Here is a 25333-nt window from a genome sequence, read left to right as displayed (position 1 = left end):
TAAGGAGGACTGCATCTCTTTAGAGTTCAGCATTTTGTATCTGAAGAAGACATGGGAAGACAACTGAATCAACTAACTGGATGCTGTACCAACTGCATAAAGGGAAAACTCAAGTATGGGAGTACTGTATGCATCAGCAAATGAAGCAGCTGATGCTGCTTCTAACTATGCCAGCTAGGAGTTAGTCAGTCCAAAATATATCTAAATGCAGTATTTATAAACATAGCATGAACTGACTATGGCATTTGTTAGTGACTGCACTTACTACACTGGTCAATTATTTCAATTAGAATGCAATACTCATTAACAGGAGGAATGACAGTCTTTTCAGATCTCATTAAATATATTCAAACACTGATGGATTTGGTTGGTTTTCAGCCACATTTACACTCAGTAATACCTGCTAAAGATAAGTGTTTTACAAAGCTAGTGGTGGAGTCCAGATCATAGGCATTTAAGACTTTCTTGACGTTCCTGGAAGGGCTTAGATGTCTTGAAGCAGCTCTACCCTGAACAGCTGTTGGGGAAGCAGTAGACAAAAGTCAATATGTAAAGAACAGAGAAGAACAGCATCACTATATTGCATGACCTTGAAATTCATAAATCCTCCCACGGTTCACAAGGCACCAAAAACTAAACATCTGATAGCTGCAATATCCCAGGCTGCAGGCAGGGACCTGCAGCCCAACTTCAGCAGAGATCCAGGCCAACCTGCAGAAAACACTATTCTCTAGGGGGATGAGGTTGCGAAACCACCAAATTTTTCCCTAACTTCAAAGAAAGTTCTTACAGGCAGCAGAAAAACCCTGTCTCCCCAGCCAATCACCACGTCATTGTACCAGAGGGGCACTGTCCTTATGTTTGTCATCACACTGTTCTGACTGGTACAAAGCAACTTTTCTTCACTTCTGCCCTCTACACACTGGCATATACCAATCAAGATTTCCCTTATAATTCATTAACTGGTACAAGCTGATTCACTGACTGGCTCTAATGAAACCATCTGGCAAATGCTGTGTCAAGCATCAAGAAATAGCATTACATATTAAGTGATCAGGCAGGATGTGAAGCCTTTTTTCTTCTCCCAATAAATAGTGTTACTAAATATGGACTGGTGATTGTAAGCTGTTTGGAAAATCGTACTGTGAGAGGATGCATTTGTTTTGTCACAATAAAACAAAGTTTCATGGAGTTGACCCTGAAGAGCTTCAATCAAATAGGACACGACAGGTTCTTAGCCAGATCCACATTTACATTAGACATGTTAAACAATAAAACTGAAACTTTCATGTTGCATTCTGGGCTGGTTCAGTTAGGGATTTTAATAACGTTAAGAATTCTATGTACCCCCATTTCCCCCCACGATGGTTCGTTCCGGGTTGCTTACCATTGGAGCTTTCCCATATCAGTCTTGTCATCACCCCCTGTCCATTCCTGAAACTTCCGTGACAGTCACCCCATCCCCGCAATCCTATTCGCCCCAGAACCCTGTACCCACCCCTGTTATGTTCCTGTAGGCTGCCGTGGTCCATGTCACTCCCCCGTTGCCTGTCCCCATTGGGCGAGGGGGGCTTCCGCCCCTGTCTGCCCGCCCCCTATATAACCCCATGCCTCCTTTGTCTCGCTGCCATCTTGACCACGCCGCCCTCCACCGCAGTGGTCACGCGGGAATAAAAGCTCTCCAGCCACGCAGGACAGGGTGTGCCATTCCTTCGCCCCTTTGTCTCCTCTCAGCATTGGCTACAGAATGTGGCAGCCCACGCCAGCGGCTCAACCCCAGAGTTCCGCAAATACGCGGCAGCCCCGGTATCGCAGACAAACCCCCAAGCCTAGCCGGGCTCCCGAGCTGTCTGGACCGGGGCGAGCAGAACGCAACGCCGCACTTTCGTAACTGTGAAGAGCTTGCAGTATGCCTAGATTCAAATCTGATCAGGTATTTCTGTCTGACAGCTGTTTGGCACGGTAGTCAGAATATGATGTTTGCTTTTGATTTTGACAGATACTTGTTTATGCATAAATCAGCCTGCATGTTAATAGATAAAATGACAGACCAACTTTGTGACAGCTTGAACACAACTTGAGCACCATAACTGAGGTAGGCTTAATGAGTAATCTTTGCAAGGTGCCAAAACAACAAGTATCTGCCAATTTAAACAACAGAACAACAAAAATGCAAACCCTCAAAATTAGCAGTGCTCAGTTTCAACTCTGAGTAAAGCCTCTGGTCCACTGAACTCATGCACAGATCACCACTAAAAATCAGACACAAACAAGACTATTTTGTAAATACAAATATCATCAACATAAACATGAAGGACAGAGTCAGTGTGTAAGTCTCAGTAATTGTACCAAATGAAAGATTACAATCCTCTTTAAGCCAAGGTTCATAAATTTTATCTACCATGATGAAGCAAAATAAATAAGCACTTCTTCTACAGAAATGCAAAGACTTTGAGTTGTTAGTTCAGTCAACAGATTTTTTTTTATTTCAATCATTACTTATTAAAAAGGGTCTGAACAACCAAGTAGTGTTCCCTCAAAGTTCGTAAGCTGTACTTATTTGGCATGCTCAAGCTGCTTGCTGAATCAAAGACCAGTCTCCTCTGTTACAGAAGAAATTCCTTTTTGCACCCACACCCCCCCTTCCCCTAAAAAATCAGTAATTTCTAGTTTATGGGTATAGTTATATATGATTCAATGAATCAACTTCTTAAAAGGTATGTTGAAGAAAATAACTGATTAAATACTTTAGTCATGTTGGTTGAAAATACTATTTTCCTCACTATTTTTGTTACATATTCTAAAGCTACAAATTTCATTGTCACACAGTTCCTGAGACACTTAATACCAAGATCAAATTGTACAAACAAGTATCTACAAAACCAGTGTTAATTTACATGTTATATATAAAAATCCCTATGGAGTGAAAAGATCAAATGGACAAAAGCAGCAGCAGTCTGAAGCAGACCGAAACACAGCCACAGCTTTGCATACTGCTACAAAACAGCCTGAGAAGAAAACAGACGCAGCATTTTTGTCAAAAAGTTGCTTCATTTGCCTGTACAGAACTTACTCCAAAACAAATCATTCCTTCATAAATGGTCGCTATGTAGTTGTCATCAACTTGAATCATCCTTAAATGGGCACAACCACATTGTAACAGTATCCTCCTATGAGGTTTGCACTCGCAGGTTTGCCTTTCCCCCACCCCCTACAGAGAAAACATCATCTCCCCTTTATGCTATAACAGCCAACAAATTGACATTAGAAAGCTGAATTTATATCAGCTGCACTGAACTTTGATTTTCCTTGAGGATGTGTGCTTCCCTTTCAGACTAACAAAATACCCAGAATTACTTCTTTAACTTTTCTGGTTTTATAAAACAGAAGTTACTTTTTTTGTTTGTTGGTTTCATTGTTTCTAGCTCAGAAGTTATTTTTAAACCTTTTCATTTGTAGAACTCTCTAAATACATCTCCCCTCACTTAAAAGTCATATAAAAATCCTCTTTCCTTACAATCGCTGGCCAGCTCAGCCACATCAGCTCCTTCTATACTGCAACATTCACTGCATTACACTGAATTCAGTATAAACAATCACCATGTTCAACTGCTCTAAACAGCAGTTAGCACAGAAGACAAAAATTTCAGGTTAACATGATACAGAAACTGTCAAGACTGTCAAGCATCTCATTTTAGTCCCCCAAACCCCAAACCAGTATATTTGTGTTTCCATTTTTCTCTCTCTCCTACCAACAGTTCTTTGTTTTCATTTTTATAGCAATTGCTGAGTAAATGCTACAGGTTTCCAGAGTGAGATAATTTCAGCTAGATATTGTGACAATCCTCATTGTTACAGAGTTCTAGCAAAACTAGGTAAATTTAATCTAAAGGGGAATGACAGAAGTTTGTATTACATATAAAGTCAAACATTAAGTGATTTTATTTCATCTTAGTATTCATAGCCAAGACCTAGAAATAAAAGAAGTCATTCTGAGGCACATCAGAAACAAAATAATTGCAGATATAGCTCAGGCTATATTACTTCTATACTGTATTTTTCTTATCATACCATTTATGCTTTGATTTAGCACTCAATTTACCACTGTGGCAACATGTGTTGATGAAGTCAGTCTCATGATGATGAGCCACAGTCTCACAGAAATACTGTCTAATGAAATTATACTGACAACTACTCAGTCTCCAGCCCTTTGTCCTGGATGAGTCCTACATGAGTAGGACTATACTACATGCTGTACGTTTCTCCAATCCTATGTTTGGTTCTGTGTCCTGGACAGACTTTGGACTCACATGACAGTCTTGTCCTCAGCACTGTCCCTGACCTCTTTTCATCTTGCTCCTGAGAGGACTCCTAGGCACACTCTGAACCTGACAAAACACTCTGCTGCCTCTGGAGCTACCAGCGTCTACCTCTGCCACTCTATCCTGTATTTGGTTTTGTTCTTTTTTTCTTTCTTTCCCCCTGCTTTTACTAATCTATACTAATTGATACTCTAGCTTCTAGAAAACACCAAATCTTGCTTTTTTTCTGAAACTTGACCAAAAAATCAGATTTAAAATATTATTTGGCTTGCAGAAATATTTTGCAGTACTTTCCAGAAAACAAGCCTGCTTTTGGTCCACAAAATCCTACAGTGTCCTAAAAGTAAAGACCTTCAATCATTTTCCAAGAATGACAAATTTCCACACATCTTGGCTGTGATACTCCAAGCTTTCTTTCCTCTCTACGATGAGGACATGAGTTTCAGAAACTCCTGGATATCTGCTATTATTTTCATGCAAATGTCACTGACTTTCTCACGTTACCCTAACACAACAGCCAAACAGAAATTAAGTTTCTGAGGACCTGTTTCTGTAGCTCCCTAAAAAGAAATTGAAATAAGTATCCTGGAATTTTTGAAAGGTTACAGTGACTACCACTATCTCACACAGAACTTTAATTTTCCCTACCATTAAAGACTATTTTGAACAAAGAACCTCAATGTCTGTTAGAAAGGGGGCTTCATCTGTTTGAATATTACTATCCAGTGCTCTTTATGGCCTAGGTTATCCAAGACAACTACATGGGACTGGCAGACTTGAGTCATAGCTTCATGTCACGGGCAGGATACCTTAAGCAATCTAAAATTGGACATTAGTGCTGAAGTTCAGGCACCTGGATCCCAAAGTGACCAGAAATGTTTTGCATCTATTTGACTGCTAGATGATTAAAAAAAAAAAAAATCTGAAACACACTATTTCACTTACCCCACTGTTAAAAACCACCAACAGTAAAAACCAAAAACTAAAAAGAAGAACAAAAAAATTGCTCTGTAACTTAAAGACAGTGGTCTGAAAACTGGATTGCCATTCTGGTTTCTCAAGTCTGTAGCAGGCAAGAACTTCCCCACATGACAGGAAAAAAAAAGAAGCTAAGCATAAAATCATACACTTCTATCTGGCAGAAACATTACCAGTGACACTCCATTAAAATCATAAATCCTAATTCCCATGATTATTTTACAGCAGATTTTACGAGTTTTAGAAGCATAATAATTGCCTTTAAGGACAATGGTATTTTTAATCAGCCACTTAAAAAGGAAGAGAGAAAAGCAGAGAAGTGATTTAAAGCATCCAAATTCTATCACATTACTTCCTGTGTGTTGCCTAGAGGCTATGAGAAGTTAGCAATCACACTAATTCTGTCCCATCACTAGAAAAAGATGCAAGAAGGCAAGGATGATGATTCTGGCAAAGAATTACTACTTTTCTCCCAGCACAGAGAGAAACATATGCTGGATTACCAGTATGTGATTTCTGTTTGAAAGGAAACTTCTGTGTGAAGCTTTCTTAATCCACAGAGAAGATTCACACTGTAATAACAAATCCCCAATGGGAATGCAGTTCTGCAACACTACTATGGTGAAGCCTGTTTCCTCAAAGAAGATATGAAAGCTCTTCAAATATTTTTGGCAGTTCAAGAGAGATCTAGGTACTTATCTCAAGCGCTTATAACTCTCTTTCATACAGAGAGGGTAAACTAATTCTGGGCTTCAAATATTCTAAGGAGTTCTGTTTCTGTGAATGATCCACCTCCTTCAATTCCTCAAAAATTTTGATTATACTTCTAATTTCAATTTTCCCCAAGACCAGGTTATTTCTCAACATGTTTTTGACAGTTAATACGCTAACTGTAAGAAATGCTTAAGTTCTGAGCCTTAGTGTGTGAACTTAGTCCAGCCTTTTACTTCAGAAGTTTCTAGGCATGTTCAGTGGCAAGAGTCTTGACAGCTCCACTGACCTCTCATCCTGTAAATTCTGGACCAGTCAGTGGGACAAAGTATGACTGATTTTATCTGCCTACTACCTTAGTATCTCGTTTTGTATTGTTCTTCCTCTGATCTATGTCCATCAGGCAGTTGGGATTTACAAAAAGAAGAAACAGAAGCTAGAACATATTCACTAAAAGAGAAAGATGAATAGACTGCTTCCTCTCCACACTTCTTAAAAGCATCTGACATTTGGGGCACTTTCGACCCATGTCAAATTCTGGCTGTAAACCAGAAACACAGGCCCAAGCCAGCAAGCTTGGAAAGTGACCATTAACAAAACTGAACTTTAGTTGTCCAGGTAACCACCAAATAAAATTGTTGATTTCCAGGTCTTTTATGAATAAATAGACAAAAACTTCTATAGCATCACTGCACTGGCAGCGCTTCCTCAGCAGAGACTAAAATAAAAGAAAGGATAAGGATACCAATGCTGCACAAACTGGCCTTGGGTCTATTGACAAGAAAGTTAAAATCTTGCAATAACATGGTGGAAGTGTACAAGATTTATAAATATATAAACCAAATTACTGTGAAGGGCTCCTCTACCATGCTCTAATACAATCTTAGTTTTATATAAATGTCATGAGCCTCAAATCAGTAGAGAATTACTTACATGGGCAGATAAGGGAGATGTTTGATGATGCATTACAGAGCGTAAGAATGTGTCTATTCTTCTGAATCAGTAAGAAAAATGACAAATTTATCTCTACTGTTACACTTTCTGCAATTGCCTCAACAGCCTGTCACAGAAGGCAATCACTTCCTTGCATCTATTTCAAAATAAAGAACCTGCATAGTCTGACACAGCAGGGGAAAAGGAACCCCCAAGAGTGTGGTAGTTCTTTCAGCAGATTACATTTCAGGACCTTGTGATCCAACATCTAAAATGTATGCAATGAAGCATCTTTAATGAAATGGCAAACTCCTGCAAAGCCTCTTTCATATCTGTGTAACTGACAATGAAAAATCAAAATATACAAACTGATTAAATTTGTCAATTACTATTTTAGTGAGAGTTCTGAACACATTCTCTTCAAATCCAAACCTGCAGAAGAAAACTCTGGCTATTGATTTATTGATCATACTAATTAGAGCACCAAATCTTGGATTCTAGAAAGCAAGGATGGAAAGATAAAACATTCACATTAGGTAGAATATTTTATAAACAAATAAAGTAGCACTTCAGCTCTGTTTCATGTATTCAGTATTTTTTTCCTTCCATCATGACTGAGAACTAATTTTTTAATTACCACAACCTTCACTAAAAGCTGGTTTGTCTTACTTTTAAAGCAATCACTAAGGATAACATCTTTGAAGCCTTTTAAAAAGGAATAACAAACAACAAAAGTGATTAGATATGACATGAACTTCTGTATTTTTTTTTCCAAGTAATTATGCTAGAACAGATAAAACCATTTTCTGCTGCATACACTTTTAAGCCTGGAACTCTACTGGCACAAGGCATTACAACATCCCAATGGCTGTACCATGGTGCTTCAGCTTGCTTCTGCCCTGGGTATCTCTCACAACTTCATGCTAACAGCTTTGGCTTATTCAGTCATAACTAGTCTTCTGGCACTGAGCTCCACCTGCTGACAAGAGTTTCAAGTGTTGCATAGCTTACACATCAAGTATCAGTTTTGTCAACCAGATCCAGGAAAATGCTGCAGTATGCAAAATAAATGTACATGAAACACTTCTACAGTGAGAACAGCATGTAATTTCAAACACATACTCTTAAAAGTCATGAGTTTATGCCTTCATAATTTTTTTTACCATGGAGGGAAAAAGGAGAAGACATATTAAAGTGGCACAGAGATTTCACTATATGATTGCTAAACAAAATTAATTACTATTTTATATTAATTGAATCTATTGCCTGGTTTAAGAACTCCCTGAAGATTTCCTATTCAGTAACAATTTCCAAGGCAACACTGATATAAGTTTAAAGCTTTACCATTAAATGCAAATTATCATAATTGTATGTAATTACCTGAGTAGGTGTTTACCTGTACTGTATGTAATATTAAAAAATCAATTATGTTTTTATCTCTAATCTCATCGTCAGACATATAAAAGTTTTGTTGCTGTTGTTTTCTTCATTTGAATTACCATGGACAACTGCCATGCTTTGTTGATCATATTAACAGCAAAAATACACCTTAAGTAACTCAAGACAAATGACAGGCCATACATCCACTGACTGAACAACTAAATGTGGAAAAGTTAGCTCAAGTAGCTTCCAGTTAAATTTTATGAAGTGACATAATACTTTGGATACTACTACATTTTTGTCGAAATGTATCTGTTTACAAGGAATAACTAGCTTTTTTTTTAGTATCTCCATACTTTAAGTACAGAAGAAAATGTGAACTATAAATCTCCCATTAACATAGTGAATGGTATAAATGCACAACTCTAAGGGGCTCAAAAATAAGATTTTAAACTTCTAGTGCCATCAGCATTATAATTATCTCTAACTTGCATGGATAAGTCAGTAGAAAAGTATAACTGCTAGTGACAACAAAATGTTTCGTTTTTCCATATACAATGACAAAATTTCTGTTTCATTCTTGTTTATATCCTAATTGAAAAAAAGAGAATAATTTGGCAATTTCCTTTTTTTTCCTTAAATGAGAACACAACTACCAATACATGGCAAATATACTGAAAAAAATATATTGATTAAAGCAAACCATACTGAAGACACTAACAGAATACAAAACTTCCTACAGTTAATAGAGGCAAAAAAGAACAAAGAAACTAACTTAAAACACGTAACATGACACTATCTCTAAAAACATATCTAACAGCATTTCAGAATTTCACTCCTTGTTAGTATTCTATTATACAGTTACCTAATGTAAGAGAAGGGAAATAAAACAATTTGCAAACTATTCCACCATGAAATTGGCTCTATTCATATGATATAAATACTTAGGAGATATGAAACAAAATTGCTTTGCATATCCCTCTTTTAAATTTTAAATTACAAACCAAAAAAATTACTTGTGACTTGAGGACATGAAAATTTGCTTCATATGGATGCTGACAAAACAAGCCAACTATGATTTTCTAATTCTTAGGGAAAAAAAACTGCAAAACAAGTGTTTGCAATTAATTTCTGAAGAGGAATAAATAACCATATTCAAGTGTATCAGAGTAACATTTAGATGACCTGCTCTCAGAAAAAGTGGAGAAAACGAATTTATAGCTGAAGAAATAGTCATCCTCTTGAATAATACCAAGATGAGCAATCAGCAGCAAGAGCATTTAGTTTCTGATCTTTTACAGCCCCATGTTTTTAAGGAGTTTTACTAAACAAAAAAAAAAAAATCCCATTAAAAATCACTACTATGTTCATTTACAGAAACAACCCATCAGAGTATTATTTTTCCATCTTGAGATATAGTCAAGACTGCCAGGTCAGGGTGATGCCAGACATGAGCACACACTGGGAGAGAGAAGAACCCATCAAAACCAGCCCTGCAGAGAAGGATGCCGAGGTGCTGGTAGACAAAAAGCTGAACATGAGCTGACACCATGCACTTGCAGCCCGAAGAGTCAACCACATCCTGGGCTACACTCAAAGCACCATGACCAGCAGGAGGTTGGAGGTGACTTGTTCCCTCTACTCTACTCCTGTGAGATTCTATCTTAAAAACCGCACACAGGTCTGGGGTCTTCAAGACAAAATAGAGATGCAACAAACCCAGAGGAAAGCCACAGGATCACAGCACTGGAGCACCTCTCCTATGACAACAGGCTGAGAGAGTTGTTCAGCCTGGAGAAGGAAAGGAAGATCTCCACAAAGATCTCACTGAAGCCCTTAAGTACTTAAAGGAAGCTCATAAGAAAGATGGAGGCTGACTCTTCACATTTGCAGATAGTGATGTAAGGGGAACCAGTCTTAGTCTAGAAGAGGAGAGGTTCCAGCGCCTGAGCAGAGTCTTGCTCTGTCAGGAACACGGCTCTGGCACGAGCTGTGAGAGAGGAGACACCCCCAGTACTGACAGTGACCACCCAACAGCACCTTAATCTTCTCTGCTCCACTGCAGGGTGACAGCAGTGGTCCTTCCATGTGCAGAGACAATAGACCTGACTACTTCTGGCTCAGTGGAGCAACCAGCTGAGGAAGAGGCTGTGTGAGAGAAAAATGCCCCAGAGTCTGCACTACCTCTGAGCACTTCTACTGCGTAGCCCAGGTGTAAGGGCTTATCCAACATCACAGGCTTCAAATCATTTAAGGATCACCTCAAATCCCTTCTCAGAAACCAAGGACAACATCAACACTATCAGGCACGTTTAGCTCCTGCCTTTTTTCAAGTCCAAAAGCTGGTAGAATTCCTTACTGAGGTGCAGGAGCTCCTTCAGGTCCTAAGAGAAAAGATAGCATGAGCAGCAGAATGAACAGGGTCCAGTGCAGGCTGCAGTAGATGATGACCATTTCCTTCTGGGGCAACGTGTGCTGACCCCAAGGCAGCCTCAGTACTGATGGCCTGCGTGTAAATGCTGTATCCAGTACATGCTGAACTTGACTTAGCTGTGGAAATAAAGAAGCCTTCTTTCACAGTTAACCCTGTTTTCAGTCCCATTCAGTCTCCTGTACAAGACAAGGACTTCCACATCTGGCACCCACAAAATAAGTGTGCATGTCCAAGAGTGGCTTAACCCTTCTGGCAAGAAGAAAGGAAAGTGGTAATCCTGCACAATTTATTCTTCAGATGGAGCTTAACACATTACACTTCATGACAGGTCTTCTCTGCGAGGTAGACTGAATAATCTGCATTGTTTTCATAAAAGGTGAAGGCACTTCAAATTCTCAGATAACATAGGCCAGATGGAACTACATAAACTAGCGCAAGTTACTTAAAGTACACAATCCATGTTAAAAATGAATGTCAACATTATCCCTGGCATACAAATGCATACCTGATTTATTTTCTCAAGTTGTCTTAACAGTAAATTTTACTTACTGGTTTAAAAAATAAAAAAACAAAACCCCACATTATCCTCTTATTTCAGCTTACACAACATCACTTAGTGTGTTAAAATATTTCTGCCTCCTTTTATACCAACTTCCTGTTTCTATTTTACCCTCTCCCTGAGAAGCTGACCAGACTGCCTCTCATCATTAGGCCCCTTTCTAATTGCTCTCATGGCTTTTCTCTGCAACTTTGCATTGCATTAAAGTGGCAAGATTTTATAAAGCGGTGCATCCTGCTGTAGTGGAAGGTGTTGAAAGGGGTTGGAACTAGGCAATCTTGGAAGTCCCTTCCAACCCAAACCATCCTATGGCTCAATGTTCCCCCTTCCCCTGCCCTCCTGCAGAGGTCACCGTGCCCTTAGCACAGAACCAGCCACTCTGTGCCATCTGCCGTGGGGCACCACAGTGGCTACACTAGAGGTGGTGAGCCCTCACACCTTGAAGGTGACACTGAAGGTGAGATGGTGCTGGCAGTGGTGGAGCTGCCGTGTCTCTGTCCTGTTGGCCCTGTGTAGGCCTGTGCTCAGCACACAGGATTATTTTCTCCCACTCACTGAAACAGAGGTTTAGACACCAGAAAGCAGACTTCAGTAATGTTGAGCTGAAGGGGAAGAGTACCATTCCTATGACTAGACTCATCATCTCAACTAATACTAGCAGACACTAATCACTAGCCACTACTACAGGATGTGGTATTAAATAACTATCAAGGTAGCCTGCCCCAAAAAGATTCCAAGCTTCCTAATCGTTTGCAATTATTATTCTGATCCTTCTTTTCTCTTTCTTCATCTTTTTGTACTTTTTAAACTCCTTCTAGGTCACGACAAGCATACAAGCTTTGTAAAATAATGTTGTGTACCAGCGTAAATGACAACCACCTCGTAGTGCCTTGTAAATATTAAACAGCAGTGGAAGCAAGAAAATGCTGACAATCAAGTGTAATTGTAGAATGGGAATCAGTTCCACAAATAGAGAGAGGAAGAAAAACAGCTCTCCCCTCAGAAACAACTATTTAATTATCATTTCACAGAGCTACTGCCCCACAGGCCAAAAAGAATGTCAGGCTAAACCTCAAAGAAAAAAAGTCGCAAATATCTCCTACACGTCAAAACTAATACACAAAGGCAAAAACTGTTTGTCCCTTTAGTAAACAGGTACTGTTTGTTTGCTTTTATATAGCCTACAAATGCTGCACGTAGCTGCACACAACTGAGAAAAGGAAGTCACACAAAATATTAGCAAAGTAAGGTACTTACTTAAACTGTATGAGGTCTCATCAGACCAAAAAAAATTTCCTTTTAATCATTAAGAGCAGGCAAACATTTAAAATAAGTAGTAAAGAAAACAATGTTTATTTCTGTTTGAGAAAAAAGTAATTACAGTACATAAAATTAATTTCTCAATTACACAACATGTGCAGCATTTCAAAGAGCTTTTGCTGCTAATTTTCTACCTACAACTGTAAATTTATTTCTTCAACACAGCCACGGGAATTACCAATAGCTACTCAGCCACATTTACTAAATCTATGTAAGGGTTAAGACTTTTCTTTATTAAACAGTGTAATGAAAATCTACGCATCAAGTGTAGAGAAGATGAATCCAAATCCCCAGATACAGACCGTTATGAGTTACTGCCACTTAAAAAGAAAAAAATATCACACAGCTGAACTTCTTGTCCAAACAAGTCTCCAAAAATGCAAAGTGAAGTCCCTTCACTTTAAATCATCTCAGTGAGTAGCTTGATACTCTGATCCCAGGTCTGAAATACAATGTCAGGGCTACACAGTTCAGTAAAACACGATGTAAAACTTACCATAGAAGTCACTGATCTGGCATCTTCTTCGTAATTCACTACAGGTGGTGGCTCTTTCCCATCATTCTCTTGAACCTTTTGTTCCAGTAGTTCTTTCTGGGCTGCAAATTTTGCCTCAGAGCATTTTAATTGCTGGACTGTTTGCTTAAGTTCTTCAAGTGCTTGCTTTTGGCTCAGCAAGAGTACAATACTGCAAAGAAAAATAACAATTTAACAATGTGCATGATTCAAAATAGTCTATTTGCTTTATAAAAGCTGGGGGGAAGAAAGCATGACAATTCCTCAACATAATCATTTATTCAAAGGTGAAGCAATTCTAGAAAAATTTCAAAGCAACAAGATGATAAAAGCAAACACTCATTCTCTTCTCTCTATCACATTCTCTTCTATCACAAAAATCATGTTTAATAAATATAGGTGGAACTCCTGTTTTCATTCACTTTTGATTGAATTTACAAACACTGGGGTTCCCCTTCCCTTAGAGAATAAGTAAATTTTAGACAATGATTTCAAGTGATGAGAAATTCACTCCAATCAGTGTAGTTGTTGCAGTAACAATTTGCAATATTAAACTCCCCTCACATCCAGTATAAATTCATATGGCATCACATAAGAGATATCTGTTTTTTTCCTCTGCACTGTAAGTATTTCTGGATTGGGTTATAACTGTCTTATGAAGCTAAATAAATTTATCTTTACGAGGAGCTAAAAGCAACTTTTCATCGTCTGCTTATTCTTATAGTTCTTCTCTGAATACCACTCATACTCGTGACTACTTGAGACAGTCATTATTAAATGATATTGAAGGACACACAACGCACTTAAGAGTATTTGCAGGTACCCAAATTACTCTATCATCCCAAAGAACTACCAAAACCAAAGACTGACAGAAGATGCCTAAGAGATAGAATCACCCACAGTATAATAAAGACACCCTTAAAAGCACTCAACCAGTGCCCAGTGACATGAGGTCTACAGGAGATGCAGAGTTTTCACAGTCTGCAAGAACAGATGAAGGAGGTAAATGGACCAGAACTCTGAAGAATGAGGACAATACGAAGAAAAATCACAGTATTGTGTCACTCTGGATCTTCAGGATAATCCCTTGAAGACAAGTCCTCCTGCAAGCCCTATCCTTGAAGAAAAAATAAAGGCAAAAGTTGTTCATACATACATGATTGATCCTTCACAAACTGATGCTCAGCCAAATGAGTATTCAAATGGGTTCCATATTAATAGGGGAACCACCTGTAATAAAATCCTCTTTGGCAGGAAAAGATACAAATTATACTCATATAGGTATTATATCAAGTCAGTAATGAGCAAAACTCCTCACCATCAGCAAAATGATCATTCATTCAAAAAGGGTAAGTGTGAGGTATGCAGACACAATTCTCAAATCTGAAACTGAGATTTGGCATGAACTTGCACATATTTAACAGCATCAGAGAAGCAAATGAACAATTATTCTGAAGTTATCCTGAAGATAATGTGTTTCCATCTGGTCTCCTTTATGAGAGAAAAGGGCATCACCATGTGAAAATTACAGGTTTCAACTGTCAGCAAGGCTTTGGCGAATACACACTGGCTGGAGTGACATCCCCAAACACAGAATGGTTTCAAATGATCAGGACACAGCAATAACAAGACATACCCTGAAAAGTCACTCACAAGCGAGTCTCTTTCTGAACAGTGGCAAAATGGGTTACAATCTGATTTGGTTTCCCAAATCCAACTTTCAGTGCTTGCCGCTCCAGTCATGCATGAGGAATTAGAATCTATAAAATTATTTGCCTGTGGCTTGCCTGAGTGCAAACTGCAAAGTTCTTGTCGCTAGTAATAGCTACTAGCAACTTCACAGAGAGAGATCTTTTATGAAGGATCTCTGCAGATCAGAGCAACATATGAGAAAGTGGTAAAAAGGTGAACTAAATCAAAACCCAAATATTCAATATGCTATAATATTGGAAGGGCAGATGGTATGTTTGACATATACATATATAAATAAAATACAATTAAAGCATTTTCTGTGTTGAAGGTAGTATCATCTTTTGAAGATGGAAAAGGATATTAGTGCCAGGATAATAGTACCAAGACATTGCCATAAGGTATGACCTAATGCAGTCATAATTAAACCCAGTGCAACAGTTGGACAAGATATTCTGGGGACTGTAAACATCCTGAAACATTCTGATCACTCTGCACTGCAGCTAAAAGGTGAAAAGGGAGTTTGTTGGAGGCAGGCATGATCAATGACAAATCAGAACAAGGATGATTTCAGGGAAGCCTTCACTGTACAGCTAGACATCTACGCCAGATTCCCTGCCTTTTCATAAGACAAACAGGTACTGGTGCAATTTGAACTGAAATTATCTCCTCAGCACCACAAACATCTACTAAAGGATCAGTCAGAGAAGCCTTCACACAGTAAGAAATACAGTGATGGTCTAAACTATTTTCAGGGAGTAATAAGTGGTAACAAACCAGTACTGAGAGGGAAAAACCAAACACCACCCCATCAAACTCAACTAGTTCAAATATAATTTATCCTTTAAGTAGCATATAGCAAAGAAGACAGGTCAAGAACCAAAAATTGGAAAACACACTGTGCAAACTTCACCAAAGAAAGGACACAAAGTATCTATGTGAAACACTGACAACAGTCACATAAATAAAGTTTTGGATTAGAATTAAATACTATTATGATATTTCATGGTACAAGGTTTCATCAACAAAGAGCATCAAGACTTCAGTGAATGAAGGACTACCTAAAGGACTTGCATTCCAATTCACTACTGGTACTGTAAACGAATATTTATGATCAAATTAGTAAGATTAAGACTGATTGCAATGAAAAATATCACTACAGACAAAAGGTTTCTTTATCTGTTGTACTGACATCAGTTTTGAAGAGTATGTGAATATTTTTTCTAACCAAAGGTAGAAGAAAACCTAAAGATGTTGCCCAAGAATGATTCTTTATAATAATATTTTATTCATGGTGCACTAAAACACTGACTAATCTCTCACATTTGGCATTTACTATGCAGTACTACAGGGTATGAGATTCATATTCTTTACATTTACACTTCTGTAAAGGAAATGCAAAGAAGAATGAACTTAACCTGACAAGTTGCAAACATATTACTGCATAAGAAAGTCTTGCACATGACTCTGAAAGCCTCTCACAGAATTACACCTTCACAAGGAATTCTGCCAAACAGAAAGGCAACTGAACACACTCATCTTCTTTGAACAAGCTGAATTGAATTAATGAAAGGTCCAGCTCTTGAGCCATGCCAAACCATGACAATTATATTAAACTTATGGACCTGCTCAGTTCTTCAATGAGTTGCGGTCTGCAGTGTGCAAGGTTTATTTTAGAGAAAAGAAACTAACTTACTGTTGTTTTTCACAGTAATTGCTAAACACAAAAGCAGAACAAGATTAGTGAAGGTTATTTCTCACTTAAGTTTTAGGAATTGCATTATAGACATTTTTCCCCCTCAAACTACTGTATTTTGAAATTTAAATTTCAACTTACTCAGATTTCTTTTCACATGTCTTAGATGACTCTTCTATTTTTTTCTCTAGTTCCAAAACAAGTTCCTCTTTGCTCAGAAGGGTCTGCTGTGTCTGCATCAGTTCTTCTATTACTGTTTTTAACCTGTAAAACAGAGTTCAGAAACCCAACCTGTGAATGCATAAACTGTATATATCTGGAAATATTGTAATCTTTTTCCTGAAGATGTAAAAGAGCATTATTTTTTAGATTATGTTACTCAGTGCTTAGTGATAGTTCTTTTTTTTTTGTGTGGCTGGACCTTTACATTGCTAATCTGCATTGTTAGAATTCTATGTGAGCCTCTGTATATACACAAGGTTACAGAATGATCTCCAGCCTGCAGGTTCTCCTACCAAGAAAATATTTTTTCCAGAATATGCAATGAATTCCATGAATTAATGCCTTCCTAATATATTGCTAATTAATGAGATGCTTTAAGAAAGACAAAGGCCGTCTGACTCATAAATCATGTGTTAAATAAATACACAGAATCAGTAGTTGGGTTGTATTTACTTTTAGAAATAGTAGAAGTACAAATGATCACCTTCTGTCGTAATAATGATTGTATCTTTCTTTAAAAATATCCTTTTTAGGTTACAATCTCTAGTAATGGTTAATTCAAAGTAAAGTACAAAACCACTCAATACTAACAGAGAAGGGATATTACACTTTAAAACCATTACTAACACTTCATACTTATCCTGGTAAATACTCCAATAACAAAAAAATTCTGTGAATGTACAAAAACATTTGCATTGTAAACACTGCATGTAAATAGCTTACATAATGACAACTTCTAAAATCAAGAAATTGTTAAGTAAGAACAATCTGTTAAAAATAAATAAGCATGTACATCTTGTTTCCTTTTTGTCATTTATTTACACATCTTAACTACTTCCCCTGTATTTTCAAGCCCAATTTCAATAAAATTACTGAAGTAAAGAGTGGAACACAAGCAAAATATATGTAGCATTTACCACTGCACAGATCTATGGCCCAAAACCATTCCAGACCAGGGAGGGGTACGCTCAACTCTCTAAATATCTAGGAGGCACATTCCACACATCCATATATATATCAAACTGAGTAATTTGGTTCTAAACACTGAATCAGTCCTCTCCTCCCAATATATTTTGTACAATGTTGATTATATATGATCCATACTCAGTCATGCACTTTATTCTAGGAGACTAAAATCACTAAAAAAGGCAATAGAGTGAACGACCAAAATTTATTTCCCAAAAGACAAACCTTCTACATGTGTTTATTCTGAGATAAGATAAATACTTAAAACATTTCCCTCAAAGTAATATCCTCACAGCTCTGCTTTTCATATACATTTTTATTAGTTTCAGGCTGTCAAAATCTCTATGCTGAACTTCTCTATGTTTTCTTATACTGAGTCTCCAACTTATTACCAAATACCTTGCTAAAGAAAGTAATTTAAAAAAAATTAACTGCTTTTTGATCAGCTTTCTAAACAAAATTTTAATCAACATTGTATTTGCTTAACAAATTATTTACAGGAAGCAGATGTTTTATCTAATGATCCAGCATCAACAGTCAAGAAATTAAAACCAAACTGGTAAGACTTCATCAGTAGAAGGAATGAGTATATACATGCAGATACAACATCTTCATTAGATTTTGTATTTTATATTCCAGCATCAGATTAAAACATTAACTTGATGTAGTTCTTCCTGAAGCTTCTGAGATACTTCAGGACATTTTTATTTATCTTAGAGAGAACAAAAAGAAGCTACCAGGTGCACCAAAACCCCTTGCCTCCTTGCACTCCGCTTCTATTCTTTGTTTAAACAAGAACTTTCATTCAAACTGGCTACAGCTGATAATTCTGCATCTGTCTTGTATCATCTTGGCTGTAGCTTGCCAAAGGAATTTTCTTGCCGTCTCATATTTGCCTTCTGGATACAATCAGTTTACAAAAGGGTTTCTATGACTTAACAGTTCGTCACTGAAACACTTTAAAAATCACACAATACCCCTAGCTGGAAAGCTTTCTTTCATATTTCTTTAGTTTTAAGCTCTGTTCTGCTGCAATTATCAATTAAAATAAATGCTTGATCTTAGAGAACTCATATTTCAGAATAACTTGATTGTACTATGCTCACTGATCAACTTTTAGCTTATTCTGGTTGCCTCCTCTCAGCTTTTAATGCATAACTCAAAGCATAAACTCTTATTCTGCTACACTTCAGAATTTCTCAGTATTATTCAGTGACATCTATGAATATTTATCAGGAGACATCATAACATAATTGCTTAAAAAGGTTAGCTAGTCAACACTGACTTTTAATTACCAAACTACCTGTCAAAAATTTATTCATAAATACAAGTTTACCTTAAAATGTAAAAACCAGTTTTCTCATCACATTCCCTTAAAATATATGTTGTTAAAACTGTTAAACAGTTATGTATGCAAAGCTGTCGTTTTTCTATTGCATAGTCAATAAAACAGCTGATTCAACCAAACATTATTGATTATAAATCAATATAAGTCTTTGAATGTTTTAAATGTTTGTGAAATAAATCCTCCAGGTGCACTTATTTGGTAGATACTAAAGGTAGTTCTCTACAGAAACATAATGTAGCATTTTAAAGCTCCAAGGCCACGACTTTAATACTGACGATAAAAAGTCAAATTTCGATTGCTTCACCATGTACAGAGCTGACCTTTTTAAAGTCATCAGCCATGGATAAATGATTACACTTCTCTTGCTTGCAAATTTCTAGAAATACACAGTTGACAGAAATACGAGTGGGGTTTTTTTTGGTTGCAGTGGCTTTAAGGCAAGACTGTAACAACATATCTAAAACCCAGTTAACAAGATATATGAGTAAAGACAGTTACCAAGAACTGTAACAAAAAATGAACTGTAACAAAAAAAGCAAAAGGACAAACAGGATAATAATGAACAGTTTTTACAGTCCCAGGGAACAGTGGTACTTCATAAATAATCTGCACTGCCTAATATGTTCATAATAATCCAAATAAAAGGGCAGTCTGAAAAGTGACAAAGAATGCTGATCGTATAGTCTTATTTGAGGTAGGAGAAAGGCTGAATGTGAAGAATAAAAAAGGATTATTCTGGACCTTATGACACACTGTACCTGGACTGTCATTTCAATATGTATGGAAATAGGCAAGTACATAGTGGGGAAAAAATAATCCAAAGCCTTATTTATATAGAAAATGGAGCATGGGTCTAAAATGACCACTACCACTCAGAAATGAAATCTTAGAGATACAGTAGATAATTCCCTGAAAACACTGACTTGATGAGCTGCTGGGGTCAGAAAATCAAATTGAATGCTTCTCTAGGATTTGTTAAAACCAAAGCAGAGTAAGAGCACAGGAAACCTTGAAAGGCCTCCCTCTCTGTGAAATTCTAGTCATTCATCTCAAAACCAATATAGCAACCTTGAAAACATTCAAATAAAGACAACCAGATCGATAAAGGATGAGTAAACTTTGTGAAAGGACAGATTAAAGCTAAAAGATTGCTCTGAAAAAGAGATCACAGAATTTGAACACAAATTTACATGAAATTTACATTATCATAGGCAGAAAGGAATAGATTGTTCCTCTTTTCTTCCAAAACAAAAGCTTAAGAGTCATAAAATGAAAGAAGATAACAGCAAGTTCACAAAATAGGGAGTTAATTTCTGGAATTCCTTGACCAAAAATTCTATGGACAACAGATACTTTACACACTGAACCTGACTGAAAAAGATCACAGAAGAAAAGTACTTCCAAGGATATTATAAACTAACTCCATGGCCATTAAATACATTTATCTCAAAATATTTCGGAAATGAAAATTATGGGAGGCTGAGGAAATAGCATTATATGATCATCCTGGTTTTGTTCTCCTCTCAAGACTTTTTCCCTGTTGTCTAACATGGGAATGAAGACGGTTGAGCATCTGTCTTTGGTCTGATCCACTATGGTTTAACTGTTTTTCTCAGAACCCTAAATCTATACCAGAAAGTGAACACCTTAAAGACAGCAACGCTTAAAGAGCTGATTCGAGTTCCAGAAATAATGTCACACCATAAAATTTCTCCAATTTGCAAAACCATTTCAAGTGGATGAATGGTTTGCAACAGGACACTATGAAAATTGTACTGAAAATGTATATATGTAGGTAAATATATAGACATGCATTTATAACAAAATTATATATTTCATCAGAAATGTTTATTAGAAAAGCAAGATTTTATCTCTTTTATTTAGACATGCTGCTGTCTTATTTCTAAGAAGTTGGATACAAAAGGCAAGCCAAAGGCAAATTCTTTCAAAAATTTTAATATTCAGTTGAAAAGGGAGGCTCGGTATCTATATATTTCTTGCTACTGTGCTGAAGTACATCAAGATGTACAACATCTCACCGTTTAGGCAGGAATAATCTCAATATAGTAACGATGCAGAATGTATTAAAAAGAGAAGCATGTTTAAAGGAATTGGCGGGGCTTAATTATCATGGGATCCTTTCATAAGATAAAGCTGCTTCATGACTAAATAGGCAGATATTTAATATTAAAAAATATTTCAATATTTCTGAAAATATTCAATTTTCAGTGGAATAGATTTACAGAAAGTAATCCAATTATATGGAGAAAAAAGAGAGGATGATTAATAGCATTAAAAAGTAATTAATAAAATCCAGAGTTTCTGTCATGTTGAGAAAACACAGGGATGAGAGTAACCTGCAGAAGACACTGCAATATGTTTACATTTGAAAACCAAACTGATTTTTGTTTTCAGAAAAACCTACAAGAAATAAAGATCATAGCTTGTTTAAGGAATTGAAATTGAAGAAAACTAAAAGTAAAAATTCCCACAATATACCATCAATGTCTTATTTGCATCAGTTATACTTTCTAAGGGGAAAACATTTCAGTTAAGTCTCACATGAACTGAAATACAGCAGACACAGCAAAAACAGCATCATTAACCAATGAAAGTCTGAATTTCCCATTTTTAATTCATGATTTAACAGTTGCAATCTCACAGATGACCACGCAGGACCATTTTATGTCAAAAGTTGAGGCTGATAACATACAAACATAATGATCTCAAGCAGTCGATTCATTCCCTATAACAAATGATTAAAGGTGAACTTGGTAAAACTAATGAAAATGTTTAACTAGGCAATATATTAACAAAACACAGAGAGGTAGTGCATCACCCTGAATAGCTAAAAGCTCTGTGAAATGCTATACAACAGTTACATCTGTATTACTAAGTTAATGTATTCTAAAGTTTACAATAATGAATAACAATCTCCTTTAAAAAACAAAAGCAAACATTTGTAAAACAAGAAAGATAAATTTATTCATGAAAATTTTCTACAGTGATTTAAATCACTGACCACATGTCACTCTACTCAGTGGTTTCATCAAAGTATTTTGCTGTTTTTCCTAGGGAAAAAGTGAATGTGGAAACACTTTTGGGAAAATTAACCAGCACCTTCCCAAGGAGGACTCATCATAGATTTGGGGCATTTTATTAACTGGCACAGAGAATTACATACTTTGAAAATAAGGGCAAGTTTCTGGGGAGACTAAGGAGAAGGATTTTGTGCAAAGAAAATACAACCAGCATGGGAAAGAGCCTGTAACCTGACAATACTACACTTAGAAATTGGACCTTAAAAATGGAGACACAGCCTTGCAAGGATCTAAGTGAGCATAGATGTAACATAGAATAGCACTTCCAAAAGATGAAATATTTGTAAAGACTTACATGACTTGCAAACTTTCTGCTGTTAAATTATTCCACATGATCTCATTAGCTTGAAGGTTTTCATTTTCTTCTAGTAAAGATGTATCAAACTCTATTTCTTGTTCAACAACTTCTGATGACCTAATTTGGTAAATAATTGTTATAATTTCAAAATCAACATGTATCTTTGAGTAGATCATAGAGCAAATCATTAGGTTTTGAAGTATTTCATTAACTAGATTATAGTTAAAATTATATATGAAATATAAAGATAGATAGCAATTGGATACATAATCTTTTTCCTGTAAAAAAAACGTAATTCTAAAATCTCATGAATTAATAAAATGCACTACAGTTCTTTGAATCAATTTCACAGCACAATCAAGGTTCTCTAAGACTTCCAATGTGAATGGGTGCCTCTTACCCGCTTCCATCATAAATCTGCACGTGACGACCACAAATTCACATATTACAACAACAAAAAGATAATGCAAGAAGTCTTAGAGCTATTTCTTCATACACTAAAACAGAGTATGAAGAAATAAATGGGAAATACACTTTTTAAGTAAGAACTTTCTTGTGTTATCTGCATGTTCTGAAGTCTCAACCTGCAACTGCAACAACTGCAGAGCACAAAGGTACTTAAGAGTTGATTTTCAACTAGAACAAGTTTAGCCCAGAATGCAAATTGTATCCAAAAAAACAGTAAATTGTCTCACGTTGAGTCTAGACTGTAATGTGTAGTCTCCTGTCAGTACCAAAGTTATGGCTTTTCTCATGTAACCAGAAATTTGTTTTTCTAGAGCCAGCCAAACAGACTGTTCAGCCAGCTTTCTGTAAGTGCAAAGTTGTTGGGGAAGATGAAATAGCAAGGCCCTATAAATATGATGGCCTGGCAAAAGAATCAGAGAATACAGATATCGAGATGAAAACAAGGTTTGAAATACCAAACCTTAATCACTGAGCATCTCGAAAACAATAATACAGCCAAGCTGAAAGCAATCCCCCTTTCTGATGATCTAAAAGGTCAAATGGAATGTTCTGTCTCACCCCCCAATGTATGGTTCATCCCATACCTGTAACCCTCCCCTGAAGTATCAGGTATCTGTAACCCCATTGGCCCAGGTCCTGTCCCAGCCCACCTTGAAGCCCCCTGATAAGGTGTGGCCGAGGGACCGGATGCTCTCTCTTGGACCTTCCTCTTGGGACGCTCACCTGGAACCCTCTCTCTCTCTCTCTCTCTCTCTCTCTCTCTCTCTCTCTCTCTCTCTCTCCCCCCGCTCCCCCTGGGCCTGCCACGAGTTGCGGCTGGCAACTCCAAGCAGGGCCCTTCATCCTTTACAATAAACCATATGCTCTAAAGACCGGGCTTCAGAGATCCCTCCTCACCACACATCCAAACCGTCCTGGAGCCCAGCAGTCCCCGCACAAAGTAAAACAATTTTCAAATTAGGATGAAGTTTTACAAGTAACAAGGTAAAAGGAACCAAACAGAAACAAATTCCTCTGAACACTTAAGCAGTTGCAGGGTTTTCTCAAGAAGAAACATGAGATGAAAATGCTTACCTGTGAGTATCTATGAAGTCATTATACTCAGAGTTAGGGTCTATCTGTTCCACCGAGGTCTGGATCTCTTTATGGACATTCACAATTTCTTCTGTTACAAGACTGGTGATCTCGCTATACTCATCCAATATCCCTTTTCTAGAGAGGAAAAAAAAAGTCTAGTGTATAACATGGCACTGAAGGCATAGATGGCATTGAAGATGCTTCAAATTTTCAATTTGTTGTTTCTACAAAGTCTTGTTCCAACTGGCTAAAAAGGGAAAAATATGACAATATGTTATTCAAAGAAACAATGCATCACCTGAGGACTTTCCTCTACAGGCTTAGGCTGGCTAGAGTCTCTTAAGATCACGCTCCTTCTGTTGATTTCAGTGCACCAACATACAGCATAGCTAAACTAAAAACTGGAGAGATTACAAGGAAAGGGAATGTATAGAGTTCAGTGATAACACTCTTCTCCACACAGGACTTGCGACGCTTGTTATCACCTACACTGAATGTGAGAAAAGACCATTCACGTTAAAATTTCAAAGGTTTTTTAAACCTCAACAGACACAACGAACGACTGAATCAGGAAAAAGGCCAACGCCGGGAGCGTGGCCAACTGCTAGAGGTTCACCCACAACATGGCTCCACCTTTTATACCCCTGATGGGGGAGGAAAATCACATCAGCCAACCCTGGCACCTCCCAAAGTCTGTCAGTCAACTCTTCTTTGCTGTTTATTGGTGGAGGCTACTTTCTTACAACCTGATCAGAGGTCAGGTGTTGTCATGCCACAACCCCCTAGTAACAACCTCTTCCCATTCCCATCTGCCCCATGCAAGGGGCACAGGGACATGCCCTCCCTCTACATGCCCCTGACAACCAAGGCTGTCCAATGGTAACCATACAGAGAGAAAAGGGGACTATGGGGAGAAGAGAGCGTGTCCCAACAAACTACAATAACATAACCATACATCAACAAAACCTCTCTTAACATACACACAATATTAATCTCTTAATTGTGAGAGCCAGTCATTGTACTACCCATTTGTAACACTGAAGATTTTCATATTTCATGACAAAATATAATCTGGCACAAGGGAAAACGATTTACAGAAATGCACACATTTCCTTTCAACGCTGATTTTCTGTCTTGTTCTAATGTTTTTTTATATCCATTATTTGTCATTCAAACAAAAATAGGCATAAATCACAAGTAAGCATATGTGTTCAAGAGGAGAAAAAATTAACCAAGAAGTTGCTGTGAGCAAGTACAAGCCACTCAACCTTGTCTTTACCTGCTTCCAAGAGTGGGAAAAACCAAATGAGGAGTGAA

General features: G+C 37.2%; 1 protein-coding gene across 5 annotated transcripts in view; it reads right to left on the bottom strand.

The window, feature by feature from the left end:
• The window catches only part of FER (FER tyrosine kinase), a 163509-nt gene that overhangs the window by 92468 nt on the left and 45708 nt on the right, over positions 1-25333 (bottom strand). For all 5 annotated transcript variants that reach the window (XM_054002674.1, XM_054002671.1, XM_054002675.1 and 2 more), the window contains exons 6-9: positions 24014-24151; positions 22469-22588; positions 16678-16800; positions 13134-13323 (exon numbers count right to left, since the gene is read on the bottom strand). In XM_054002674.1, the coding sequence (XP_053858649.1) occupies positions 13134-13323; positions 16678-16800; positions 22469-22588; positions 24014-24151 (571 nt within the window). The remainder of the gene's footprint in view (positions 1-13133; positions 13324-16677; positions 16801-22468; positions 22589-24013; positions 24152-25333) is intronic.

The sequence above is a fragment of the Vidua macroura genome, chromosome Z (assembly GCF_024509145.1).
Source record: "Vidua macroura isolate BioBank_ID:100142 chromosome Z, ASM2450914v1, whole genome shotgun sequence".
In the NCBI taxonomy this organism is placed as follows: domain Eukaryota; kingdom Metazoa; phylum Chordata; class Aves; order Passeriformes; family Viduidae; genus Vidua; species Vidua macroura.
The sequence above is the reverse complement of the archived record's forward strand: the minus strand, read 5'-3'. Positions and strand labels throughout refer to the sequence as shown.